The sequence below is a fragment of the Rhinolophus sinicus genome, linkage group LG02, assembly GCF_036562045.2.
Source record: "Rhinolophus sinicus isolate RSC01 linkage group LG02, ASM3656204v1, whole genome shotgun sequence".
Taxonomy (NCBI): domain Eukaryota; kingdom Metazoa; phylum Chordata; class Mammalia; order Chiroptera; family Rhinolophidae; genus Rhinolophus; species Rhinolophus sinicus.
In genome coordinates, this window is record NC_133752.1 from 153234454 (window position 1) to 153261399 (window position 26946).

Sequence of the window (26946 nt, forward strand, 5' to 3'; positions counted from 1 at the left end):
TTCCATTGTATGTATATACCACATTTTATTTATTCATTCATCTGTTGACGGACACTTGGGTTGTTTTCATTTTTTGGCTTTTGTGCATAATGCTGCAATGAACAATGACATACAGATATCTCTATGAGTTCCTCTTTTCAGTTCTTTTGGGTACATACCTATGAGTATATAGAAATATAAAAATTATTATATGACCTTTATATTTAGCTTTTTGAAGAGCTGCCAAATTATTTTCCACAGTGGCTGCAACATTCTACATTCCCATCAGCAATGTAGGAGGGCCCCAATTTCTCCACATCCTTGCCAATACTTGTTCTTTTATTTTTTTCTTCTTTTTTAATTCTAGCAGTTCTAGTAGGTGTGAAGTGGTTTTGATTTGCATTCCCCTAATGACAAATGATGTTGAGAATCTTTTCATGTGCTATTGGCCATTTACATATCTTCTTTGGAGAAATGTCTACTCAAATCCTCTGCCCAGTTTTTCAACTGGGATGTCTTTTTGTTGAGTTGTAGGAGTTCTTTATATGTCCTGGATATTAAAGCCTGATTAGCTATATTATTTCCAAATATTTTTCCCACTGTTAGTTATGTTTTCATTTTCTTGATAATGTCCTTTGATGAACAAAAGTTTTTAATTTTGATAAAGTCCAGTTTATCTATTTTTGATTGTTGCTGTTGCTCATATATCTAGATCTAGGAATCACTGCCCAATCCAAGGTCATGAAGATTTACCTCTATGTTTTAAGAGCTCTATAGTTTTCGGTCTTATATTTAGACTGTTGATCCATTTTGAGTTAACTTTTGTATATGATGTGCTGTAGAGATCCAACTCCAGTCTTTTTGCCATGTGGAAATCCAATCGTCACAACACCATTTGTTAGACTCTTCTTTTCTCATTGAGTGTACATGGTATTCTTTGCAAAAAAGTCAATTGGCCATAGATATTTAGTTTCATTTCTGAACTCTCAATACTATTCTATTGCCAGTACCACACTGTTCTAATTACTGTGGCTTTGTAGTAAGTTTTGAAATCAGGAAATGTGTTCTTCTGACTTTGTTCTTCTTTTCCAAAATTGTTTTGGCTACCCGGGGCCCCTTATAATTCCACATGAGTTAGAGTCAACTTTTCCATTTCTGCAATATTAAGCATTTTAATAAACATATATTTTAAATTTAGATTTAATAACATTAACAATAATCAATCATAGAACTAAAGAGTGATTTTATTTGACCAAATTTGGTGTTGTTTTTGTTTTAAAGCTTGGCTAAGACAGTTGATGTTCTATAAAAGACAAATGGTATTGATTATAGAAATATTTTCCAACAATATCTTGGAAAGCTATCACTTCACAGTCTAACTGGTTCAGGTTTCCTAGGACCCTCAGGGTTCCTAGCTGAACACCAAGTTTGCACTTGGCTTTGGCTCAGCTGAAACTTAGTTCTAGTCACTGACCTATCAGTTCCCAGATTATAGTGATGATGCACGTCCTGGGGATGAAAGAAGACACCACTCTTAAATTCCTATTGTCTTTAAACTCAGAACACATTTGAGTCATAACTCCATGCTTGACTATCAGAGTATGACTGATTTCAAAATTAGTTTTTGAAGTGTAGGAGGGATAAGAACATATAAACACAAGGGGAAAAAAAAAAACAAAAAAATGTAAGTTCACAATCCCTTATCCAACACCTTTGATGCCAAAACCTTCGTGTTTCAGAATTTAGAATTTTCAGAATTCAAAAAGAAAGTAACTCTTACATGCACATATAGGATATTACTATGCACCCCTTAGTAGTCTGGGACAGCACCCCTTATTCAAACACTGTTTTGCAAGTTCCTCTTTTGCAGCCAAAAAATATGAACTTGGCAAATGTAGGAAAAGCTTTAATATTAGTCATATCCTTTGTTCTTATAAATTTTATTTCTAGGAAACAATACTTGTTTGCTTAAATCAATTAGGATACAGCTATATGTTAGCATATAATGCAATCATTAAAAATAATTTTGTAGAGGAATATTTATGATAATGTATTTCAATGTGAAAAAGTAGATTATTAAACAATATGGTATATACTCAAAAGAAGGAAAAGGAGGAACTCAAATATTTGCACATCCATGTTTATAGCAACATTATTCACAACAGCCAAAAGGTGGGAGCAATGGCAATGCAAGTTCCCATCAACAGATGAATAGATAAACAAAACATACAATGGAAAATTACAATAGTTAGCCTTAAAAAGGAAATTCTGACACGCACTATAACATGGATGAATCTAAAGGACATTACGCTAAGTGAAATAAGCCAGTCAAAAGGGGCATATTCTGTGATTCTACTAATGTGAAGTCCCTAGAGTAGTCAAATTCATCGAGACAGAACAGAGGCTGGTGGTTGCCACAGGCTGGAGGGAGGGAAGAATGGAGAGTTGTTTTGTTTAATGGGCAGTTTCAGTTCTACAAGGTGAAAAAATTTTAGAGATGCATGGTAGTGAGAGCTGAACAATAATGAGAATGTAATGAATGCCACTGATATGTATTATACCCTCCGAGTCTTCCCCATTTTGGAAATGGCCCCACAATCTACCAAATTAACCAGAGCAAAATTCCTGGAGTTATTCCTGACTCCTTTCCCTCATATTCCGACCATCCAATTCCTCAATAAATCCTGTCAGCTGAATTTTCAATAATCTACCCAGAAGCCAGCTATTTACTTCTCACCACTCCAAAGGGCCTAGATCTAGATAATAAACCCTAGTACCTAATGCTAATATGTGAAGAGTGTTTAACAAATTCTAGTGCCTGTTTTATATCTAAATGCTTTTCATATATGAATCCATTTCATCTTCGCAACAACCCTATAAGGTAAATATAAATGTTTTCGTTAGCTTTACATCACCAGTGAAGAGGCACAGAGATGTCAAGTATTTTGCCCAAGATCACATAGCTAATGAGCAGGAGGATCAGAATTTGACTCAGGAGCCCAGAGGCTGGCTATGCTTGTAACCACTATATGATACTGCTTGGTCTCAGGGAGCTTGCTCTCTCGCATTATTTAGGTCTCTGTTCAATATCCCTGCCTTCGAAAGGTTGTCCCTGAAATCCTAACTTAGTCTCAGAATAGAGCCTCCATTCTCTGTCACCTTGTTCTGCTGTCCTTTAGCACTGAATTAATAACTATTATATACATTATGTGAGTTCCATGCGGGCAGAGATTTTACCTTGTGTGTAGCTGAATCCCAAGCACCTAGAATAGTGCCTGGGCCACGTTAGACACCCCGTAATTATCTGCTGAAGGAGTGCCTTTTATAAGGCTGGCTGCTAGAGTCAGACAGTGTGAATTCAAACCCCAGACCCAATGCTTCCTAACTCTGTGACCTTGGGCAACTTATTCAACCCTTCTACGTCTAGGTGTCTGCATCTGAAAAACAGTACTTCCCCTCAGGGATGTTTTGAAGATGAAATGAGTTGTAGTACGGGAAGTGTTTAGCATGGTACCTACACATACTAGTACATGCTAGACAAATATGAGCTACAAGTAATACATAATAAGAGGGGGAAATGTCATGGTGAAACGTTCCTGAAATGCTTTTCTTTTTTTTTAAAGGGTATACACACTGTGGAGTATGTCAAGAAATACAGATACTGATGGCAGTTTATTAAATGTTCTGTAACAACAAAAAGTAGGAAAGTGTGTATAAACTTAGTGTAATACTGAAAATGAGGAGCGGTAAAGAAACATGTAAATCCCACTTTCACATTCTCTATTGTTATTTAGATATTTCTAAATCACGCTCATCACTTAAATTTTGAATGTATGGGCACATTTTTTTTAAGCCACCAATTAAATAACTGACCAAGATGACAAAAAAATTCCTTGCAAATAAATCAGTTTTAGTAGTTCAGGACATAATTTTAGGCTAAATAGAACTGAATGCCTATATTCAGTCACTGCTCACTGTACTGTCTCTGCTCAGCGGAAAGCCGATGAGTCAAGTGCAACCCTGGCAGCAACGCCTCCTCCGCTTCCTTGTTCTCCCTTCAATAGCCCAATAGTCCCAGGGGACTGTTCAGAAGTGGGGGTGCCCAGATCTGGCCCCAGTCACTCACTTCTACTAAAGGAGTGGCCAGGGTCATGGCCATCGGAACTGTTGAGAACACTCAGACTCTGCATGAATAGGTGGCTGCTGGAGGGAACCTCAGACCTGGCTGGGGACTGAGGAGTCACAGCAAGAAGCATCTGGCCCTGTGCGCCAGGGTGCTGATCTCTGTCTCTGAGACTGCAACCCTCATAGCAAGCACCTCTCCTGACAGTCCCTGGGATGTCAAAGACTCTCATAATCTTCAGACCACTGCATTTCTCCGCAGCGAATATAATGCTTTAGAACAGGGGTGTCCAAACTGCGGTCCGTGGGCCAACTGCGGTCCGCAATCCATTGTTAATTGGCCCGCAGCGAATTCCAAAAACATATTTAGTTTACTTAAATAAACCAGATGAGGCAATACATACTTCACCTCGAGTGAGTGGCCTGGCTGTTTGTGTATTTTACCGCCTGTGGCCTTTGGTAAAAAACATTGAAAAAAGTTTGGACACCCCTGCTTTAGAAGGTCTGAACCCATGCCGTTTGCTCCACAGAAAAATAGCCAACTCCTTGTGTCTCTTCTTTACTACACTTTGATTATGTAACCGGAAATATCAGTTTAGTCGCCAGCTGGTAAGGATCTCCTAGTACTCACTCTCCCAGTAGATGGGGACGGGACATGGTGATGCAGGGGAGGCAGGCTGACTCAGATGGGAACATTCCACCCCCATTTGGGAGCTCTTTAGTTAATGGGTTGAAAGGCCATTTCTTTTAGAATCCCATCAGGGACTTAATCATGTGATTACCCCCTAGCTAACCCGATGCAGCTAAGAAGGTTCGGGTATTTCTACTCTAGAAAATACCACACAATATATATAGTGAATTAATAGAGTCTTTAAAAATAAACAGATCATCTGAATATAGCTAAATCACCTGAAGAGATGCAAAGTATTTAAATTTTCTCAAAATATGCACTTAACATGCTAATTACAAAAATAATATGAATGACACAAATCAGATTGCCTCTCCCCAGGGAGTAATAATCGTAAGTTTGTTCCAGGATCAAATGTCTTAAGTTCCTGGTCCTTTGTGAGTTCATCTCATGTCTGCTTTTGTTCTTGCCCTTTTTTTTCTTGTACAAGTTTATATAAGCATCGGATTTTCCGGCATAAAATAACACCTATCATTTTTTTTAGCATGCAATATGAGCTAAGCACTACAGTAGGTGTTAGAGACGTAAAAATGGCCACGAAGACATTTACACGTGAAGGCTCGAGGTAGATAAACGTACAAGTGACTGACTGACAACCCAGGGAGAGCAGATACCCGGGGATCTGAAGAAGAGAGAGAGCTGAGCAATACACAAGAGGAAATAGGAGACCATCTAAGACGCTGCTCTGATAAAATCCAGGCTGGAACTGACATAATGATGGTGGCAGTGGGAATGAACAGGATTAGATGGAGTCGTCATTTGAAGGTCTTAGAATCAACAGGCCTTACAGGCTGATTGGAGAGGAAGGAAGCGATGCCTACACTAGGAGTCCTGTTTGACCTGAGCAGCTGAGTTCACTAAGCAAGAAGGGCCTTTCAAACCTTCACCTCCTCCTTCCCCAGATTCAGTAGGAAATCTTAACCTTTTATTTTGTACAGAGAATGGAAAACTTGATGCTTTCAGACAGAAACATCATTAAATTCCATTGCCGAATCAACCAAACTCCATTTGTTTAATCATGCAACCAGTAAGTATTCGTTGAGTGCCTGCCACGCGCCAGCACTGGGCAAGGCTCTGGGGATGCAGCAGTGACTGAGGAGCCTGCCCCCTTTTCCTATCCCCCCTCCTCAGCCCAAAGCCTCCTCTTCTCATGCCTTGGTTTCCACGCCCACTGGCCTTCTCACTAGAGAATGAATATTCAGCACTTTTTCCTCGTGACGTCAACCTACTCTTTATTTGCCCCTCATTGACATTTTTCAGGCTTAAGTTCTTCCATCTTAAAAAAATAAAAGACCCTCTCCTTGGGCACTGTAGCAGCAACAAAATGTCAAATGTGTACTTACTCCTTTGGATCCACAATTCCCCTTTGGAACTTGCCCTACAGAAATTCTTGTACACACATGAAAGAAATGCATGAGTAAATTTGCACAGGTATGATCAGGGTAGCATTATGGGCGAGAGTTAAAATGTCTAAATCAAACTCAAACATCCAGAGAATACACGACAGCACAAGAGAATACTATGCATTTGCTTATGTAGTGAGATGTCTGAAACACACAAGCTTTTGCAGACTACACAGTAATAAACCCAAGATTTGTAAAGTAAATGTGTAAACGTGTATGTATGTGGTAGCATGTACACAGAAAAATCTTGAAGGATATACCACAAATTGTTAACAGTGGTTATATATGAGGGAATGGGATTATGAAGATTATTCTCGGTCGGTCATATTTTTAATGTTTAAAACTTTTACAATGAGTACACACTGCTTTGGTAACCAGAATAAAATAATAAAGATAACAGGCTATCATAAAAAGGAAAAACAGTAACTTATCAGCCTTGTCCACTTTATCTATTGCATTATGACATAGTCCAATATCCTTACCACCGCTGCCAGGGCTCTAGGTAAACTGGCACCTTTCTAATGGGATTCAGTCTCTACCACCCATCACCTGGCTCTGCTTAAGGTCATCCACGACTTGCACATGGCTACCCCTAATGTCCATTTTAATTTTTGCCTTATTTGACATCTCAACAATTTTTGATACAACTGAATGTAACTTTTGAAGACTGTCTTGCTTTCCTGCTCTTAGAGGTTCTTCCTTCTCTCTGGTCTCCTCTATTGGTGCCTCCTCCCTGACTGGAGTTTACTTCTGAAAATACTCAAGACTCCACTTGAGGCCCACTCTTCTATAATCTATCCCACGGCATCTGTTAACACCTTTAGGCTAAGGATTCCAAATGCATCACTCTATTTCAGATGTCTATTCTGAACTCCAGATTCATCCACTCAACTGCCTATGTGACTCCCCTACTTGGAAACCTCCCAGGCATCTCAGACTCAGCGGGCACACAGGACTCATGTTTATACTTACTTACACACACACACACACACACACACACACACACGTGCACACACACACACCCTACTCTTTCTCCATTATTTCTTGTAAATGGCACCACCGTCTATTCAGCTGGTCAAGCCAGAAACCTGGGTGTCATCCTAGACGTCCCTCACTCTCTCATCCCACAGCCAAATATTCACCATCTCATGGTGCTGAATATTTCTTGGTTCTGTCTTCCTCTCTCCATCTTACGCTGCCAAGCCCGCAGCAACCCGTTCTGGATTATAGCACTAATCTCCTGACTGAACACCACCAGTAGCTTCCACCCCCTTCCAATCCTTTCTCCCGTCAGCCGCCAAAGTGACCTTTGAAAATAAAATTCTGCTTTAAACCCTTTAGTGGCTTCCCATTAGGAAGCTATTTTCAAATTTATGACAATAAGCAGTTGTGTTTTTTCTGTAATGGGAGAAAATTAGATAATTTTTAGCAGAGTATGGTTAAAAAGAGACTGGAAGCATCATGAAAGAAAGGGCTATAGCCATGAGTCTGCTGTAGAACCTCAGTGCCTAACCAAGGTCTTTGCATATAGTCGACCCTAATAAATATGGAACGAATGAATGAATGGGATACAGCAGAACCTAGGATGGTCATAGAGTTAAGGAAGGTACATTTTTGTTTGTAGTGTCTTGTCTTGCAAAATGAAATATGCACTGTTATTACATACATTACATATTCATGCACACAAATGTTGATGGAAAAGAGTGAAAGAAAAATACATAGGAGGGATCATTGATGGAGAGAGGCATAAGTAGAGGGGTTAACCTTAATCAGAAAAGCAAAGATTAGTGTAAATATACATTCATATATGCATTATACACACACTTTTTTTTTTTTTTTTTCTTTGAGGAAAGGAGAGAAAAGAAGTTGCAGCAGTACCCCCGGAAGGCTTCTGTTTCCTCTCTGGTGTCATAAGCGAAACGACCTACTAAGAACGAGGAGAAAGGGTGTAGAGATGTGAGGAAGGCCGTGAGAGTTTGAAATCGTTTCTGGAAAGAGTCAGCAGGCTAGGTGTGCTGGGTTCAGTTTCTGTTCTCCTGGTTGTTTTCCTGAGCTCAGCAAATGCTCAACTCAGATTTTCTTATTGGCCTCCAGCCCCTAAGACAACAGTTCCCCAGTCAGTATAAGAATCAAGTGTATCATAATAACCTGGGGAACTTTGACAGAATGATTGCTGAGCCCCATCACACAGAGATTCTGTTTTAGTGACTGGGGGCGGGGGTGGCTGTAATGTACAACTCAATTTGTGAAGTACTGCCCTAAGGAACTGCACCTTGGTCTCTGAGCCACGAGGTCACTGGCTTCACAGATCACATTTTCTCCTTAGTCATTACACTAACCACTACTGAGCACACTGGGTTAGTGATAAACCCACCAGTCAAAACCACAGTGACATGCAATGTCCACTCTGTCTCTCCATCCAACTGAGAAAGAGCAACATGGAGGAGAGAGGAAATGTAGATGGAGCTATTATCTACTCACACTTGGCGTGGATGGGAAGGATACATTTCCTGGTGGGGTGCTACCAGGATGTCCACCCCTGCCAGAGGGCAAAAGGGAAAAAAAAAATAGACCTCATTCTCTATTCTCTCTCCTGCTTTTCTGGCTCAAAACTAACACTTTATCTAGCTACTGAGAATCTGAATCCAAATAGCTTTGGAGCTGAACTATTATCAGCTAAAAATAGCCCAGAGGGGAAAAAGAATTTGGAATTTTTAAACTTTTAACAGTTTCTTGTTCATGAAAAGTGGGTTGCAATTTTACTTGGGACCTCAAAGATGTCAGAGTTACAGAGACTGACTGACAAATACAAGGAGAAGCTTAAATTTTGCATTTCTTCAGTTGGCTGCTACAACTCTATTTCCTAATCTGATGCTCAATTACACATGATTATCTTAATTTCTTGGAAATAAAATCAATCTATGGGTACAAATGCTGACGAGAGAGAATGCCCATATTAACTAGTTTGTAGCAAATCTGGAACCAAAACCTAGGTCTCCTAACTCCCAGTCCAAGGAACTTTCCACCATATCTCATCCCCACTGTAGGTAAGAAAAGAATTAAAATAGGGGGACAATGGAGACTCACAGCTTACATAGAAACGTGTTTCACACGTGTGATCAGATGACTCATAAACAACAGTTAAAAATTCGTGTCAAGAGAAACTTATTTCAAGATAGAGTACTGCACACAGGCATTTAGTTCTGCTCCCTCCTCAAATACTACAAGAATATAAACAGATACAGACAAAGAGAACAGAAGAAAAGATAGGAACAATTTGGGAAGATGGAGAGCAAATAGACAAATGGAAACTAGCTTAGCAAACTGGAGAAAACTCAGTCCAAAACTAGAACCACCAAGATGCAATTTCATTTAAATTATAAACCCCCAAAAGGCTGTGGGACTGGCCGCACCAGATTCCTCTGGAAGTGGGAGTGGACAATTGGCTGAAAGTCTGTTCAAGAAATAGTTAGGTCACCTGATTTTCTCCCTCACTCCTTGAGGAAAAGCAATTGCCTCCAAAGCCAACAAGCCCCACCCACCGTGTTTCCCCGAAAATAAGACCTAACCGGACCATCAGCTCTAATGCTAATTTTTGGAACAAAAATTAAGACCTGGTCTTATTTTACTATAAGACCAGGTCTATATAATATAATATAATATAATATAATATAATATAATATAATATAATATAATACCGGGTATCATATCATATGTCATATATCATATATCATATAATACTGGGTCTTATTTTATTATAAATTTTTGCTCCAAAAGAAGCATTAGAGCTCATGGTCCGGCTAGGTCTTATTTTTGGGGATACACGGTAGGAGAAGACTGGACATGTATTCTCTGAAAAGTCAATAAAGGATCTTTGGACTGAAGGATCCCTGACATAGTTAAGGACGGGGATTTCATACTGCAGAGAGATTATACAAAACATTACTGCTGAATATTGAGACCCCCAGCCTAGCCATATTTTCTCTGGGGAATCTAATCAACTAAATAAAACAAACAAATAAAAGAAACTACACACACACACAAAACCTAAAGACCTAAAAATACTAATATCCAGATTTACTAAATGAAACCATAGTAAATAGCCCAGCCAGGTAATCCTAGAATGAAACCCAGAATTGCCAAACCTCATCCACTATTCAACAAAGCTTCCCATCATCTTTCTAGATAATTATTCTAAAACAGGAGGGAACTGTAAGACTTGCCAAATATTAAGAAATGCATCTACCAAAGAAACAGCAAACCAACTTAGAAGAGACAAAAAAATCACAGGAAGACGAAATTTAAAAGAACAAAAATCAAAACTCTAGCATCTTCAGAGATCTGAGAAAAGTACATCCCTGATATAAGGACAAGATGTTATCAAAGAAAGAGAGTGGAAAGTATTACATAGGCATAATAAAGTAAACATTGCATATTGATCTTACCAAAATTACAAGACAATTACAATGGGGAGGATGAGGGTTGGGAAAGTTTGTGTGAGAAGGGGAAAGGTAGATGAAAGCGAGCTAAATACTTTTTCATTAATGGATAATTCCTAAAACTAAAAAAAATAGACAAGTAACAACATAAGTTACGTTAATGAAAGATACGGAATTACTAACATAATCAGTAATTACTTGCTTCTGGCAAATAGAAAATGGAAAAGGATATGCTGCTGTTTTTCATAGCAAATCTTATTATTAAATTTTCTAATTACATAAACTTTATGAACTAATTACGCAAAACTTTAAAAAAATAGAAAAATTTTCCCTTTAAAAAAAAATGGAGACGAGGATTCATGTCAAAAATCTCCCAACGTGACACATGTAAACCTAAGAATCTTCGTTCTGGCACCTACCGTTGCCCAGCACTGTGCTAGAACAGCAAACATAACAAGAAAAGTCCCTTTTCAGGAAACTTACATTCCATAATAAAAACTAAACAGAAATACTTTTTAAATAACTGACTCTGCTTAGTGGATCAGAAGGAAATAAACAGATTGCTGTGAGAGAGAAGACGACAGGGAAGTATTTCGGGCAGTGTGGTCAGAGGAGGCTCCCTGACAGGTGTATTTAAATTGAGACATGAAGGATGAGAAGGTGTTGGCCATGCAGGGTAAAGAACGAACATTCACGGAAGGGGGGAAAGCAAGCCAATGGTTCTGAAGCAGAAAATATATTGGCGTGCTTAAGGATATGATCAATAGAGGTCAGGGTGACTGAAAGGTAGTGAAAAGATGAGAGTCTGGGGAACAAAATGAAGCTGAAGAGGAGGCAGGCACCATATTACAGCATGCACAGACAAGAAGGCAGCGTGTGGCATCAGCATGACAGAGCACTCTGCTGTGGCGAGAGCAGATACGACGGACCAGTTATGAGATACTATTGAGGTCCAGGCAACAAAGTGGGTCTAAGATAGTAATGGTGGAAACAGAGAAGACAAATTCAAAACATATTTTGAAGGTAGAACTAAGAGTGCTAGAGGAAGAGGGGACAATGCCAGTGAAACTAAGATGACACCCATGTTTCTGATGTTGGAAAATGGAAGGATAGTGGTACCATTAACTGAGATGTCAAAGACAGGATGTGGAAAGGTAGATCCGAATAGATGGGATATGCAAGCAAAGCAAGAGTTCCTCCTTGGGCACCCAAAGAGATGTCAAGGGGGCAGTCAGATGTAGGGTCTGGAGCTCAGAAAGAGGTCAGTCTCAGACATAGGTCGGACAATAAAGTTTGTGAACTTTCCACTGTGTCAGTGCACGGTAGAAAGTTCACGAACTTAATTGTCTGACCTCAAAACACTGGGAGCCTTAAGATCATTAATGGTATTTAAAGCCCTGGGAATAGATGAGTATGTGGAGTGAAAAGAGGGTCTAAGCCATACCCTGAAGAATTGAGAGGTTCCAGAAAGAACAAAATGCCAGCAAAAGATCAAGGAATGGAGGATAGGGCAGGAGAAAGTCAAATTAGGAGGGAATTTCAAGAGCATACTAGAAAACTGTGCTTAAATCTTCTCAGAGACCCTGTAAGAAAGAATAGGAATGTATCTATTGGAAGCAGCAAGATAGAGATCTTGAATGACCCTGAGAAATTTCACAGAAGTGATGGGCAGAGACAGCAAATTGTAACAGAGTGAAGAGTAAATGAGTAATAAAGAGCTATAGTACATCTAGACAACATTTTAGAAATTCTGCCTTAAAAGGGGTCAGAGAAATGAGGTGAGGTATATTAGGACGTAGGCAGGTGTTTGAATCTTTAATTTTTAATGTAAGGGGTACCAGATCATTAATGCACTTATTCCTTCAGTTGTTCAAGAGATACTTACTGAGTGCCAGAACAATGTCCTTATGGAGTTTACGGTCACCAGCGGACAGAGGCAATAAACAAATACACACATACTAATCTCAAGTGGCGATATATGCTTTGAAGTCACATAAAGCAAGTGAAGGAGATAGAAACAGTGATATTTTAAATAAGTGAATCAGGGGGTGGCATTTGAAGGAGAACTGCCTGAAATACAGGAGCAAGAATCCCAGACAGGAAGGGGCTGACACGTGAGAGGAGGTGAAGAGAAGAAAAGTGTTCCAGGCAGGAGGGCGACATGTCAAGGAACAGTGAGAGGCTGATGTGGCTGGAGCATGTCAAGAGACAGGCAGAGTGGGAAGAGATGGGAACAGAGAGGCAGGGGCCTTACAGTACATGGCTAAGAGTTTATACTTTATATTGTTCGTAGAAAAGCCATCGCGAGTAGTATAAAACAGAAGAATCATGTGGGTGCTGTATGAACTCAGACCATGAGGAACACAAGTGGAGACAGGAAGATGGCTTAGGAAGCGATTGCAGAAGTTCTGGGAAGACTGGGCTTGGATCTAGGTGGGGTGGGGGGTGGGAGATTAGGAGTGCTTGGATTTGGGATAGATGCTGATAGATCAAATATCAGGTGTGAGAGAAAGCCAGGAATCTAGGATGACTAGGCTGTGGACTGAGCAACTGGGTAGAGTCACTGCTGAGATGAGGAACAATGGAAGAAGTATTGGTTTAGAAAACCAATCAGGAAATTGGTTTTGGACATGTTACCTTTGAGATGTCTATTACGGTGTTTCCCTGAAAATAAGACCTAGGCGGACCATCAGCTCTAATGCATCTTTTGGAGCAAAAATTAATATAAGACCTGGCATTATATTATATTATACCCGGTCTTATAGTAAAATAAGACAGGGTCTTATATTAATTTTTGCTCCAAAAGACGCATTAGAGTTGATTGATGGTCCAGCTAGGTCTTATTTTTAGGGAAACACGGTAGATAACCAAATGGAGAGACTAAACAGGCAGCTGAAAAGCAAGAGCTAGGGATTGGAAATAAGTACGTGGAAGTCATCGACATACAGATGGTATTGAAGGCCCTGGAAATGAATAAGGTCACCTAAGAAGTGAATGAGATGGGGGAAGAGTTCAGAGAACAAAGCCCTCCTGGCACTTCAAAGTTTAGAGGCCAAAAATAGGAAGAGAAGGATCCAGCAGGGGAGACTGAGAAAAAATAAAACAGTGAGTTGTGAGCAGAATCAAGATAGAGTAGCATCAAAGGAAGAAAACATTTCAGGAAGGAGCGAGTGGTCACCTGTGCTCTGTGCAGCGAGACAAACATGCGCTCCACGAGAAAATGTCAAGGGCCCTTGTGCCTCATGATGAATGAAGAATGCTCTGAGATAACATTCCTTCCCCATAAGAGTACCCAGACTACTCAGTAACCTGGAAAAGGAATCCTCGGTTCATCAAGAACACCAATGCTGTTTCCATCAATGACTTACCACAGGGCCAGCCCTCCTTCAGGTTTCTCCCAGGAAGCAACCCAGGAGAGCCCTGTGCCTGCAAAGCAGAAACAGTTCTAACGGGGAGGTTTCAAAAATGGGGAGCAGACCAATACTCACAGCCAAGATAATCAGGTGTGGCAACACAGGACAGAACTATTCTACTGGTTTCCACATCTTTCTAACTCACAGCCTGTGAGAAGAACACTAATGATCATTCCTCCCATCGTATTTAGTCACCAACACTGCAAACAGCTAAGGTTTCTGAAACTTCTCATTATTCCTTGTTTTTAACCCCTTTTTCTTCCACTATTTTTTGTGCAGATTGCAGCATCTGACTTTTTCTTAAAATCAGGTTTATTGAGGTTTGACTTGTATATAGTAAAAACTCATCCTTTTTTAAATTTCATGTGTTCTGACAAATGTATGCAATCATGGAATGTCCACCACAATGAACACATAGAGTATTTCTATCACTCCAAAGAGTTTCCTCTTGCCCCTGTGCAGTCAATCTCCTCCGCCTACTTCCACTCCTTGGCAAGCAATGATCTGATTGCTGAAAGAAAAAGTCAGATGCTGTCTCTATAGTTTTGCCTTTTCAGAATGTCACATAAATAGAGTCAAATAGTATGCAGCCTTTGTATCCGGCTTCTTTTACTTAGCATAATGCTTCTGAGATTTATCCACAGTGTTGTCTGTATCAGTCATTTGTTCCTTTTGCTGTTGAACAATATTCCATGGCATAATATGGGTGAAAACACTAAACACTGAGCCTTACTTAGTTAATAAACCCTTCCATTCTCTCCTCCTCCTTCTCTTCCAGAATGTACTGATAGACGTAGGTCACTCAGCAAAAACTTTAATTGGTTTGTTAAGTTTTCATTCAAACAACAGAAAAGGGGAGACTGGAAGGAGGTGATTCTGTAAAATTTCATATTTTATCTTTAAAAAAGTCATGTAAACTTTGTACTTCATTCCACAATATAATCAAAGGTATTTTTTTGGTATGTCATATGTCTGTACCACCGATTTAAAAAATAAATTTATACCCCCTTCACCCATTTCTCCCAAACTTCCAACCCCTGTATCTGGCAACCACCAATCTATTCTCTGTATCTATGAGCTCAGTTTGTTGTTATTATTGTTGTTTTTAGATTCCACATATATAAGAGATCAGATAGTATTTGTCTTTCTCTGACTTCACTTAACATAATACCCTCAAGGTCTATCCATGTTGTTGCAAATGGCAAGATTTCATTCTTTTTTATGGCTGAGTAATATTCCATTGTATTGCATACCACAATTTCTTTATCCAGTCATCAGTCAATGGACACATATTTTTTTTCCATATCTTGGCTACTGTAAATAATGCTGCAATGAATATGGGGGTGCACATATCTTTTCTAGTTAGTGTTTTCCTTTTCTTTAATACCCAAAAGTAGAATAGCTGGATCATATGATAGTTCTATTTTTAATTTTCTGAGGAACCTTCATACTGTTTGCCATAGTGGCTACATCAATTTACATTCCCACCAACAGTGCGAAAGTGTTCGCTTTTCTCCACATTCTCGCCAACACTTGTTATGTATGTTGTGTCATTTTGATAACAGCCATTCTAACAGGTGTGAGGTGATACCTCATTGTAGTTTTGATTTGCATCTCCTTTATGATTAATGGTGTTGAGAACTTTTCCAGGTACTTGTTGGCCATCTATATGTCTTCTTTGGAAAAACGTCTATTTAGATTTACCCTTTTTTAATTGCATTGTTCTTTTTGCTATTGACTTGTATGACTTCTTTATATATTTTAGATATTAGCCCCTTAGATATATGACTTGCAAATAGTTTCTCTCATTTAGTAGGTTGCCTTTTCATTTTGTTGATGGTTCCTTGCTGTGCAGAAGCTTTTTAGTGTGACGCAGTCCCACTTATTTATTTTTTATTTTGTTGCTTTTGCTTTTTGGTGTCAGATTCAAAAATCATTGCCAAGACCTACATCAAGGAGCTTCCCACCTGTCTTCTTCTAGGAATTTTATGATTTCAGGTCTTGCATTCAGAGGTATTTTAATAGAAAAACATTGTACACTTACCTCCAGCTAAATAACTTAGCTTTCTCCTAAAATTTTTAAGAATATTTGGTTTAGGAAGATTTCCTCTGATAAATGGTGGCTGTACTTATATGCTGCCACTCTGCCACTCATCTGGAATATGAAGACTTCCAATTATAAAGAATGAACCTACAAGTCTTATTAAGACTTCGAAATGATTTCACATACTCTGGTCATTATTCTCTCCCATCTGCAACATCTTAACATCTACCCCACTACACTGGCCTGTTTGCAGTCTTGGCTCCAAAAGCTTTTAACTCTGAATTCTCCAAACAAGAAAACAGCTACTTTCTGCTACCCGTACATGGAGTCTCCTGATACTGGCTGCAACCTGCTTTCTGCGATACACCTCGGTTAGAGCTACAAGTGTAAACATAAATACTGCACATCCAAAATAAGGCACTAGCCAAGCACGACCCTACGTAAAGTGGGATGACAGAAGATCAATGGTGTTTTAAATTAATTGAAGACTTTAACATATTAATCCAGAGAAGCCAAAGGATTTAACTCAACTGCTCAGTTATATATGCAATATGGTAAAGAAGTAATTTAGTCCTTCAAACATATTTTCATGAAATAGCATTAGTTTTCTTCATACAATTTTTTTTGTCCTAAGATAATGCCACGTGCTGGCTTTTGTTTATGTCATATACACTTTAAGTATGTTATTCAAAAGTCCCTGGTTGTTGTAAGTACATTGAGCAACATGTAAAGTCACTGAAATCTTTTCATTATTTTGTCATAAAAATTCCCTTGATAAACATTTTTTTTTGCCAAAGAGGTCTCTCCTGGAAGGCAGGGGTGGAAAGTCTTTGTGTATGAGATCTTGACCCACCACACAGTGGATTGTGGACAGGTAAGAAATAACTTTTGCTTTCAGAAGCTATTTTCAGAAACTAGCATATAGGAATGAATTATTATTTTATTATTATTACTTTTTAGCAATCCATGTGGACTAACTGATGAATAAAAAGTTAGGAAATTTCAACTCAACGAATATTATCTGGGACCCAATGACGTGCCAGCAAGGAACAGAAAGGACAACAAAGATATGGGCTCTGTCCTCATGGAGTTGACCATTCACGAGGAAAAAGGCAAGTGAGGATGCTGTTCAAATATGAAGGAAGGGCATCTTACCCAGACTGGATGGGAGAGTGTGAGGTCTCAGAAAAGGCCTCTTGGAGGCAGGAACATCACGTGAAGGATGAGGAGGCACTAACAAACACAACAGACAAATAAAAGGGGGCGGTGTTGGGCATCAGAAAGACCAGCTGGAGGCATCGCACCTGGGTTCCAGACCTGCGTCCACCAACAACCTGTGCAAGCCATCTGACCTTTCTAGTTCTCATTTTTCCTCACCTGTGATATAGGATGGTTAGATTACGTCGGTTGACCTTATCCCTTGCTGTGCATAAGAACCATTTAGGAGTTTTCTAAAAATACTGGCTTCCTCCCTCAGAAATGTGGTTTCAGTTGGTAGGGCATCAGCATGTCTTTCAAAAGCTTTCCAGGTATTGCTAATACGCAAGCAGGACTGAGAACCACTGAATGTAAGGTCTGTGGTTATCAACCCTTAGTGCACATCCTCTGTGGAGCTTTTAAAAATCCCAGTGCAGGCTGCATTTCAGACAATTAGGCCAGAATCTCGGGGGCATCCACATGTTTTAAAGTTCCCAGGCTGATTCCAAAGTGCAGCCAATGTTGAGAACCACTGTTCTAATCCATCTCGACACTTCAACTTCCTATTGCGGCCACTGACGGAGGGGGAAAGGAGGGAAAGGGAAGCTCATAAGTTTCTCTCTCTCTCTCTCTCAATACTATTTCAAATTAAAAAGAGGACAGAATGCCAAAGTTCACTGATGGATTTTAAATGGGGTTGTACCATAGAGTAGGGTTGATTTTGGGCATGTGTGTAATTTCATGTTGGTGAAGGACAGGTAGAAAATGCCCATTCCAAAATGCTCTCAGTTCTAAGTTTAGAATTCAACGGAACACATCTCTAAAACGACTCCATGGTGCATTCTCTGCAATAGTTAGAATTTGATTTGCATGGTTGACTATAATGTGAACATTACATTCTTTACCCCCAAGGTTACTTAAATCCACTTATTAGGCAATGGTGAACTAAACAAACAGTAATTAGAAACACTCCAGACTACCTTTTAAATCTGTTGCTAAATTATATTTTTCCTGCACCAAAGCCCGTACACACAGCATGTCCACAAACATCATGAAACCAAAGCCTCAGAAATATTTACATTAGTAAAAGCACAAGCTACCTCTGGGCCTTCACATCGACTTCTGCAGGGAATCAAAGGCTGCTTTAGAAGAGGACTGTTCATTCGTGTTATTTCTCACATCTGGGTAAATAAAGCACTGCCCACATGTGGTTAGAAATCCCAGGAGAAAATGAACTCTCCAGGGGTCTGGAAATGAAGAACACCTCTGACAGACCGCCTCATTTCCTAAAATGAGTCCGAAATGAAAGTGATTCTTCAGAAAAGAACATCTGCACCATGGCACAGCTTATAATATAATGCCAGATGATACCTGTGGCGAAGAGCCTGGGCCTGGGGAGGGAGGGAGGGACTGGCAAACAGGACTGGGGCCTCCGTACTGCACTTAATCTCAGAGCCGCACTGTGAGCGTGGAGGATCTGCAAATCCAGTGAGTGCTGAGTATTCTGGTCTCAACTGTAAATCTTGATAAGCAGTAAGACTGCTCACATTCCATTAGAAAGCTGGCCCCTCTCCAAAGGGTGGAAGCAGCTAGAAAGGATTCATGTGCAGCCATGGGTGTGGAAACAGCAATTCTTACAAAAAAAAAAAAGAAAGAAAGAAAAAAAAAACTGTTTTACTAAACTAAAAATAGTCTATGCCTGTTAGTGATTTCAATAGAGGTTTCTTCCTGAGGAGGAAGGACTGCTGTGTAGAGATGACCTAAAGCTGCCAAGGAAAGCCCCTCCTTTCACATTATGCAGGAAAGAGACTTACTAGCATACGGTCAGGTACTGGAAGGTAAGGAAGACTGAAATACCTTTCACAACACCTCTAGTAAGAACCCATAAACAGACAGGTAAAAAACAAAAGCTGTCTTCACCAAAATCAGGGGCTAGTTATTTTTGTTACATGGCTCATCATTATTCTTCCCATCATGTTTTTTTTTTTCCCCCCTTAATTTTTATTAAAGTTGTTGGAGTGATACTGTTTAGTAAAATTATACAGGTTTCAAGTGTACAATTCTACATCATCTATATATTGCACTGTGTGTTCACCACCCAGAGTCAGTTCTCCTCCCATCATCATATATTTGATCCCCTTTACCCTCTTCTACTACCTGCCCCCGACCCTGTTACCCTCTGGTAAACAATAAACTGTTGTCTACGTTTATGAGTTTTTGTTTGTTTGTCTTGGTCGTTTGTTGCTTTCAGTTTTTTATCCCACGTGTGAGTGAAGTTGTATGGGTCTTGATTTCTTCTGTCTGACTTATTTCACTTAACATGATAATCTCAAGATCCATCCATGTTGTCGCAAATGGCAGTATTTCATCTTTTCTTATGGCTGAGTAGTATTCCATTGTATATATGTACGTTAATATGATCTTCTTATATATATGATCTTCTTTATCCAATCACCTATCAAAGGACACTGGTTGTTTCCATGTCTTGGCCACCATGAATCATGCTGCAACAAACATAGGGGTACATATAGACAGTGCCCAAAAAATGTACACACATTTTAAGAAAGGAAAAAACTGTATTAAAATTGTAATACTCAATATATATGAATAACAGAAGAAGACTACAAGTCATGTTTGACTTCTGCAATTACAAGAGGTACTCAGAGTGGTTACCATCAGCGTAATTTAATACAGTTTTTTCCTTTCTTAAAATGTGTATACATGTTTTTGGCATCTTCTGTATATATCTTTATGGATAAATGCTTTCAGATTTTTTGGGTAAATACCCAGAAGAGGGATTCCTGGGTCATATGGTTATTCTATTCTTAATTTTTTGAGGAAGCTCCATATTGTTTTCCATAGGGGCTGTACCAATTTCCATTTCCATCAGTAGTATGCGAGGGTTCCCTTTTCTCCACAACTTCTCCAACACTTGTTATTACTTGTTTTGATAATAGCCCTTCTAACAGGTGTTGAGGTGGTATCTCACTGTGGCTTTGATTTGTATTTCCCTAATAGCTAGTGAAGTGGAGCATTTTTTCATATATCTGTTGACAGTTTACATGTATTCTTGGGTTTTTAAAAGGACTCCAACTCTATTGTTTATAAGTGAGAGGGAAGGAAGAGGGAACCTGGAAACAACTTAAATGCCCATTAATAGGTGACTAGTTAAATTAAAATCTGGTATATAAACAATGAAATACTATGTGGCCTTTTAAAGAAAGCCAATGCAGATAGAGATCTATACTCTGTATAATGATACGTTAAGATGTGTGTGTGGGGGGGGGGGGGGGAAGCACCTGGTCTCTATATGGCAAACATTTGTGTAAATGTATTAAAAGAAGTTGCCTTAGTGTAGAAGAAGGCGGCCAGGAGAACATTCTTTCCTTTTACACCCTTCAATACAGTTTGAATTATCTTTTCATGTACTTACACGCTCCTCTTTTTAATAATAGGCATTAAGTGGGTGGAAGGCTATATTTGGTTTCTTCTTAATACTAGCTTCTCTATGTATAATTTAAGAGAATGGAATGTTATTTTAAATAGATGTTACGGGCTGAATTGTGTCTCTTCAAAATTCCTAAGTTGAAGCTCTAACCCCCAGTACCTAGAATGTGACTATATTTGGAGATAGGGTCTTTAAAGAGGTGATAGTTAAAATGAAGCAGTTAGAGTGGGCCCTAATCCAGTCTGACTGGTATGCTTATAAGAACAGGAAATATGGACACACAAAGACACGAGCAATGTGCACACACAGAGTGGAGAGACCATGTGAGGACACGGTGAGAAGGTGGTATCTATAAGCCAAGGACAGAGGCCTCAGAAGAAACCAAACACGCCATCACCCTGACCTTGGACTTACAGCCTAAGCCTCAAGAATTGTGAGAAAATACATTTCTGTTGGTTAAGCCGCCCAGTCTGTGGGTGTTTTGTTACAGTTGCCCTAGCAAACTAATACAATATATAAATAAACATACTCTTACGGATGAAATTGAACGAACAACATGGAGAGAGGCACCCATAAAATCTTTGATGGGTCAAAAACCCACTATGTCGCTGAAATGCAGATGGCCTCATCTGATAGGTGAAGAAACTGGGGCTCACAGTGCTTCTGACTAAATCAGGACCACCCTGTGAAGTGTGTTGAGCCAGGAGTAGCACAGAACTCTTTTTGCTCATGCCATTTATCTCTTATGGTAATTTTAACAAATCCCACAACTCAAAGGACTAGAGCTCAGTATATTTTATTAGTGTCTTTTTAAGGCTTGGCTTATATTCAAACGGCTTTCTTCCTGTGCTGATAACTAATGAAAAGGAAGGTGCCACAGTAATATTAATTAAAAAAACAAACAAACAAAAAAAAAAAACGCCTTGGCACCAGGGTTTAAAAATCCAGAAAAACAAATGATATGCCATATTTGTATGCCAATCTAATTTTTTTATACTTTAATACATGCGGTCTCAGATCACAATACAATATATTAAAAGTATGGTAGTGCAAAACTAAAATTTTCTTTATGAAATTTTATAGATTTTTACAAATTAATCAATCTTCCCTTTAAATATTAGAGTTCGGAGATCAAAGATACATTAAAATCACAGACTTTGCCTATAGAATCTATTACCTAAAAGTGGATTAAGATCTAAGCACATGAAAAGATGATTAAAACTTCAAGATAAATATTTGATAGCCAGCTCAGGCTGCATTCAGAAGAGGGTGGAATCATTTTTGCCTAGAATTGTTAGGAAAAGTTTCACCAAGGGCAAGGGCTCTAAACCAATCTGGAATTAGGTACATAAAGGTTAAGGGGAAGTGATTGATGTCCAGGTCTGTCTTGCCACTGAGTGTAAAGTTTTGAAGACAAGAACTGGTTACCTAAGAGCCTAACAGAGTACTTGGCAAAGAGCAGGCATTTGTCCATGGTGGGGCAGGCCAAACAGGTGGGAAAGCACACAGTATAGATCACCTTAGGGTAAGTCTGGAGTGCAGGTTCTTGCAAGGAGGTTGTGGGGATATAAGGTTAAAGAAGTGGGGCCAACCTGTCTGTACTGAAGTTTGGGTTTTATGCCTATCAGGGTGGAGTCTTTGAGGGTGCTTCCGAAGGAGAGGGTTATAAAGAACACAGATAAGACCAGCAGTGATGTACAATGGACCAGAAGTGACAGGGAAATGACCAAAATCAACTAATCAAGGGGCATTGGGAGGTTACTTAAGTGATTAGTTGTGAAAAGTCTCAGCTACCTAATCTACCAAATGGACATTGTACTACCTACAGTAATAGGGCTATTGTAAATACTAAATGGGATATAACACATGGCCTGGCAATGAGCACTTAAGAAATATAACTATTATTATTATTCCATACTGAAAGATAGAAAAGAAAACGAGTGAGAGAACAAGTGGGAGGTATAGAGCCCAGGGTATGTCTCTTTGGGCTTTCCTCAAGTCCTCTAAACTAGAACGGCAATGGCTATCCATCTTTCTTGGAAGTAGAATGTGCTATATTTATTCCTTAGATCTCCAGAACTTAATACATCACTATAGTAGACCCAACACAGAAGGAACAGATGTCTGAAATGATCTTTAAAATTGAGATACTACAAAATCAATTTTTAAGTTGCTTTTGTATAAAAATAACTATTCAGGCTAATGCCAATCAGTTTTGAAACACTGCATTAATGGACTCAGCTCCGGGAAAACCATTTTCATAATGAAAATGCCAATGCCTTTTTAATTAAGAATGAAATTGCCAACATAAAAGACTTAAGATAAATGAGGAATCGTTCCTTTCTCTTATAAATGAAAGGACCTAATAACTATGTGAATTATTTTGAGATACTGATTACCAGAAATTATTTAGAATCTAACCTACGAGATCTTCCAACTGAATAATAATCATTTCATATTGGGGCTGACAGCCTCAGACCAAATTTGGTACTTTGCTTTTTAAGTTCCTTTTTCTAATTATTATCAGAAGGCCTATGGTCCTATATTTAGAGTCACTATATAGATATGAAGCTCTACTGAAGATAATGGCACATTGTCTAACACAAAGCAATGCTAACTTTTTTTTTTTTTGAAAATTTGACCTCATAAGATTCACTATACATAAAAAGTACATACATATTTATATAAATATATATACATATGTTTATTCACGATAAAGCTTTATTAACCAACCATCATCTATTAGCCATCATGAAATGAATACATCAGAGATCTGCGGTAATATTCCTATTCTCAATATTAATGATCTATTTAAAAACTGTTTATTCTTTGGCCCTACACCAGGTGTCCACATTTACTATTATCACTGGAGGGTGTATTACTTCTTAAAATCAATAAAAAATCAAAACCCCAAAAAATGGCCCAAAGGGACTAACACAAAAAAGGCAAAGGGGTCAAAAGAAGACATCACTTAATCCAAAGAAAGCAAAATGAGACATAACTGATTATTTTTGCCAGAGCCAACAGAAAATTTCCAATCATCAGTGATGCCAAGATAAAGAGAGCATTCAGCAGTCAAACCAATTAGTAGGCTAAGGTCCAAAGCAGAATGAGGCAAGCAAATACATCAGCATAATGTGACGACTGTTAATAGACATTAGCCAGCACATACATGTATTCAACACGGAAAATGAATAACATCTTAGAACAAACAGCAGAGCACAAAATCAGGAATTTAAAAGTGAAAAGAAGAAAAAAAATCCTGTACGAAGAACAAAGGCTAAGACAACGTGGGCAGATCACATGGTGACCACCAGCTAAATCAAGAGATATGAGTTTCAATCCCTCTTCTTTGTTTACCCAACTGGTTTCCTTCAGAATATTAATTAACTTTTCAAGCATCAGAATCTTCATCTGTTGTCTGAACAGGAAAGATTAAAGATATCCAAAGGTCTCTTCCTGCTCTGGTAACAGGCCAGGAGTCACTGTTTAGATGATAAACACGCTTTTTTTTTTTTTTAAGGCTATTTTTAGTTCACAGTGGGCTTCAAATTCACAAGTCTGGAATTTTACAAAAGAAAGCCAAGCAACGTCAGCATGCACATGGGCACAGCCCTCAAGCATGAGTCAAACCATAGCCTCTGAAGCACGTACACTTAGCTGGCAAGTCTGCATGTTACCTGTGACATAAGTCAGCCGCAGCCACAATCACTTTCCCTCTGCCCTCCCTAGCTCTTCCCAGGTGGATACACTTAATTCTCAGTCCCATCTCTTCACACAGTCCTGCCAAATGCAAGTTAGATACACATGTATAGAAAAGTTAGGAGAGCTCATAAGTGTAATAGACAGTGGACACGTTAGGGGGAAGCTCCTCATCTTGAGAATGGCACAGTGAATAACAATAACCAGCATTCCAAAAGAACACCTCTTACTGGCCCTGGATGATTAAATTACAGTCCATGCCCTCAGGCTGCTTATAATCTAACAAGAGAAAGACATGTAAATACATGAAAGTAACAAATTTTGTGGGATCTCTGATACAAGTACCTGTATAGTAGGGCAGAAAGAAGGGTGCAGTTAGTCTCTCTTCACCTGGGGGGTGAATTAGGGTAAACTGCTCAGAATGCTTTCATTCAAGGGGTGACATGCTGCTGAATACGCATTTCCTGGGCAGAAAACTTAGGGACAAGTATTCGAGGTAGGACGTGGGAGAATGGTCTCGCATTCAGTATGATGATGAGGGAGTTTGAGGTGGGGTCTGTGTGGTGCTTGGCACATGGCAGAAGCTCAAAAATATCCCAAGTGAACACTGTGCCCCTTCCTGGTATTTGTACACGGACCTCAGGTTTTGTGAATCCCAGAAGCTGTATAAACCCTTTTTTTATGTTTACGTGCTTCTGGGAATTTTTCTGGGAGAGGATCCTTGAATTTCACTAGATTTTCCCAAAGCATTGCATGGCCTATGAAAGGTTAAAACCACTCTTGACAAATATTATACCACTGGAAATGGGTGAGGTAAGGGGCAAAGGACAGAAAATGATCTGAAGATAAACTATCCTCAGCTGCAGCGGGTGGGATGCATCTGGGCATCCACAGGGCACTGACTCACCTGCGGGAGTCACTGAGGGCCAGGTTGCAATGGACATTTCTGGTAATGTCCCATGTACCCTTTTCTAGTTCCTTTCAGCAAGCAGGCTCATTCCTGCCTCTTTTGTTTGTTCCAACTAAGCCATTACAGTGTTCTTTCCCTGATAGTCAAAGCAAGTCTCCAGGGCAGGAAACATTATGGGGTGGAAAGACTTGGGAGAGAATGGAAGCACCATATGTTTAATTCTGAAAATAAAGTGAGGAGGTAAATTTGTGAGGAGGAGAAGAAAGCCAATAGAGTAACCAAAGCAATTCAGTGGCAGTGGTATTAAATAGACTGCATTAAAAGGCTTGCAACAGCATTAACCCCCCAGAGACTCCATAGGTCAGCTCATTCATTCCTCAGCGGCCGGTAAAGAGATGTGTGAATTATCCAACTCTTAGAATCCTGCCCAGGCAGGACGTGCAGCTCTGCCCTGCTGTGCAGCTGTAATAATACCCTGTACATACCTTTGTTCTCGAACATACTGCACTGTGGTGTAATTGTTGATATTCTTTTCTTCCATAAGGCAAGACCGGCTTATTTTCGAATGTCCAGCATTTAGTGCTGGGCTCAGTACGTGTTTACGGAAAGAATGAACTTGAGCTTTCCAGCCTGAAGGTAGTGAAGTTCATAGTTCAACCAACACAAAGGAAGCTCTGAACAGCTGAAGATTTCCATTATCCTTTGCCCAGTGAGGCACTCAAGTAAAAGAGTTAATCAGGAAGGGAGCAGATCTCTACAGAGATAGGGGCTGCTCTTTTGAAGGGAGGGATTTGTCACGATATGGAGGCTGATGCAATCAGATGCTATCAGCTAGCTAAACAAATGTTGATAACCACAAGGCAAAGCAAATGACAAAGGTTACTGGAGCAGCTGTGGAAGGCACTGGTGATGACACTTGGCTCTGGTTCAGAACACCCACACACCCTCATCCATCGCCCAAAGTCAAGCTACCTTCAGAAGCACGATGATTAGTTGTACTTTTCAAAGTTCTATCCTGGGATGCATGAATCGGGCACCTGCCTGATGCTCAGCCTTGTCCACAGGGTTTCACAGCACCCCCACCTAACAGAATGTCGGGAGGAGCCTGCAGAGGGTTCAGAGGAGCCACAAACGTAAAGATTTTAAAAGGGGAATGTTGAAGAAGAAACCGAAGGGGGGCTTCATGGTCTAGGAAATACACGGAGAACAGCGATTAGTCTTTTCCCATTACTGAAGAACAAGGAATAGGAAAATTGTTTTGAACTGTATTGTGAAGGCTTCTGAATTAATGGGGTGAATTAGAAGGTTATTGAAAATATCTTCCTATATGCCTATGATGTCAACTGTATTAGTTATAGATAGTTGGTCGTGTTTAGCAACTGTTGTTTTTTTTTTACACTGTGTTTTTTTAGACTAGACACTTAATCTAAAGAAGGGAAGGAAACTGATACTAATTGAGCACCTACCGACAACAGGATCTCAGTTTTTATACGTCTCTGATTTACAAACATCATCCCATTTACTACTAAGGGGTAAATATAATTATCCCCCTTTATTTGTGGGGAAACTGAGGCCAGGAGCACTCAAAATGACAATCATAG

At 39.4% G+C, this 26946-nt stretch overlaps 1 protein-coding gene across 2 annotated transcripts in view; it reads right to left on the reverse strand.

Moving 5' to 3' along the window:
* Positions 1-26946, reverse strand: part of ANO6 (anoctamin 6) — a 177838-nt gene that overhangs the window by 111319 nt on the left and 39573 nt on the right. The window contains exon 1 of one of the 2 annotated variants that reach the window (XM_019748416.2): positions 25831-25975. The exons of the other annotated variant lie outside the window; for it this stretch is intronic. Within the exon in view, the coding sequence (XP_019603975.2) occupies positions 25831-25846 (16 nt within the window). The 5' untranslated portion in view covers positions 25847-25975. Of the gene's footprint in view, positions 1-25830; positions 25976-26946 lie in introns of those variants that run through there. 2 annotated transcript variants of the gene reach the window in all.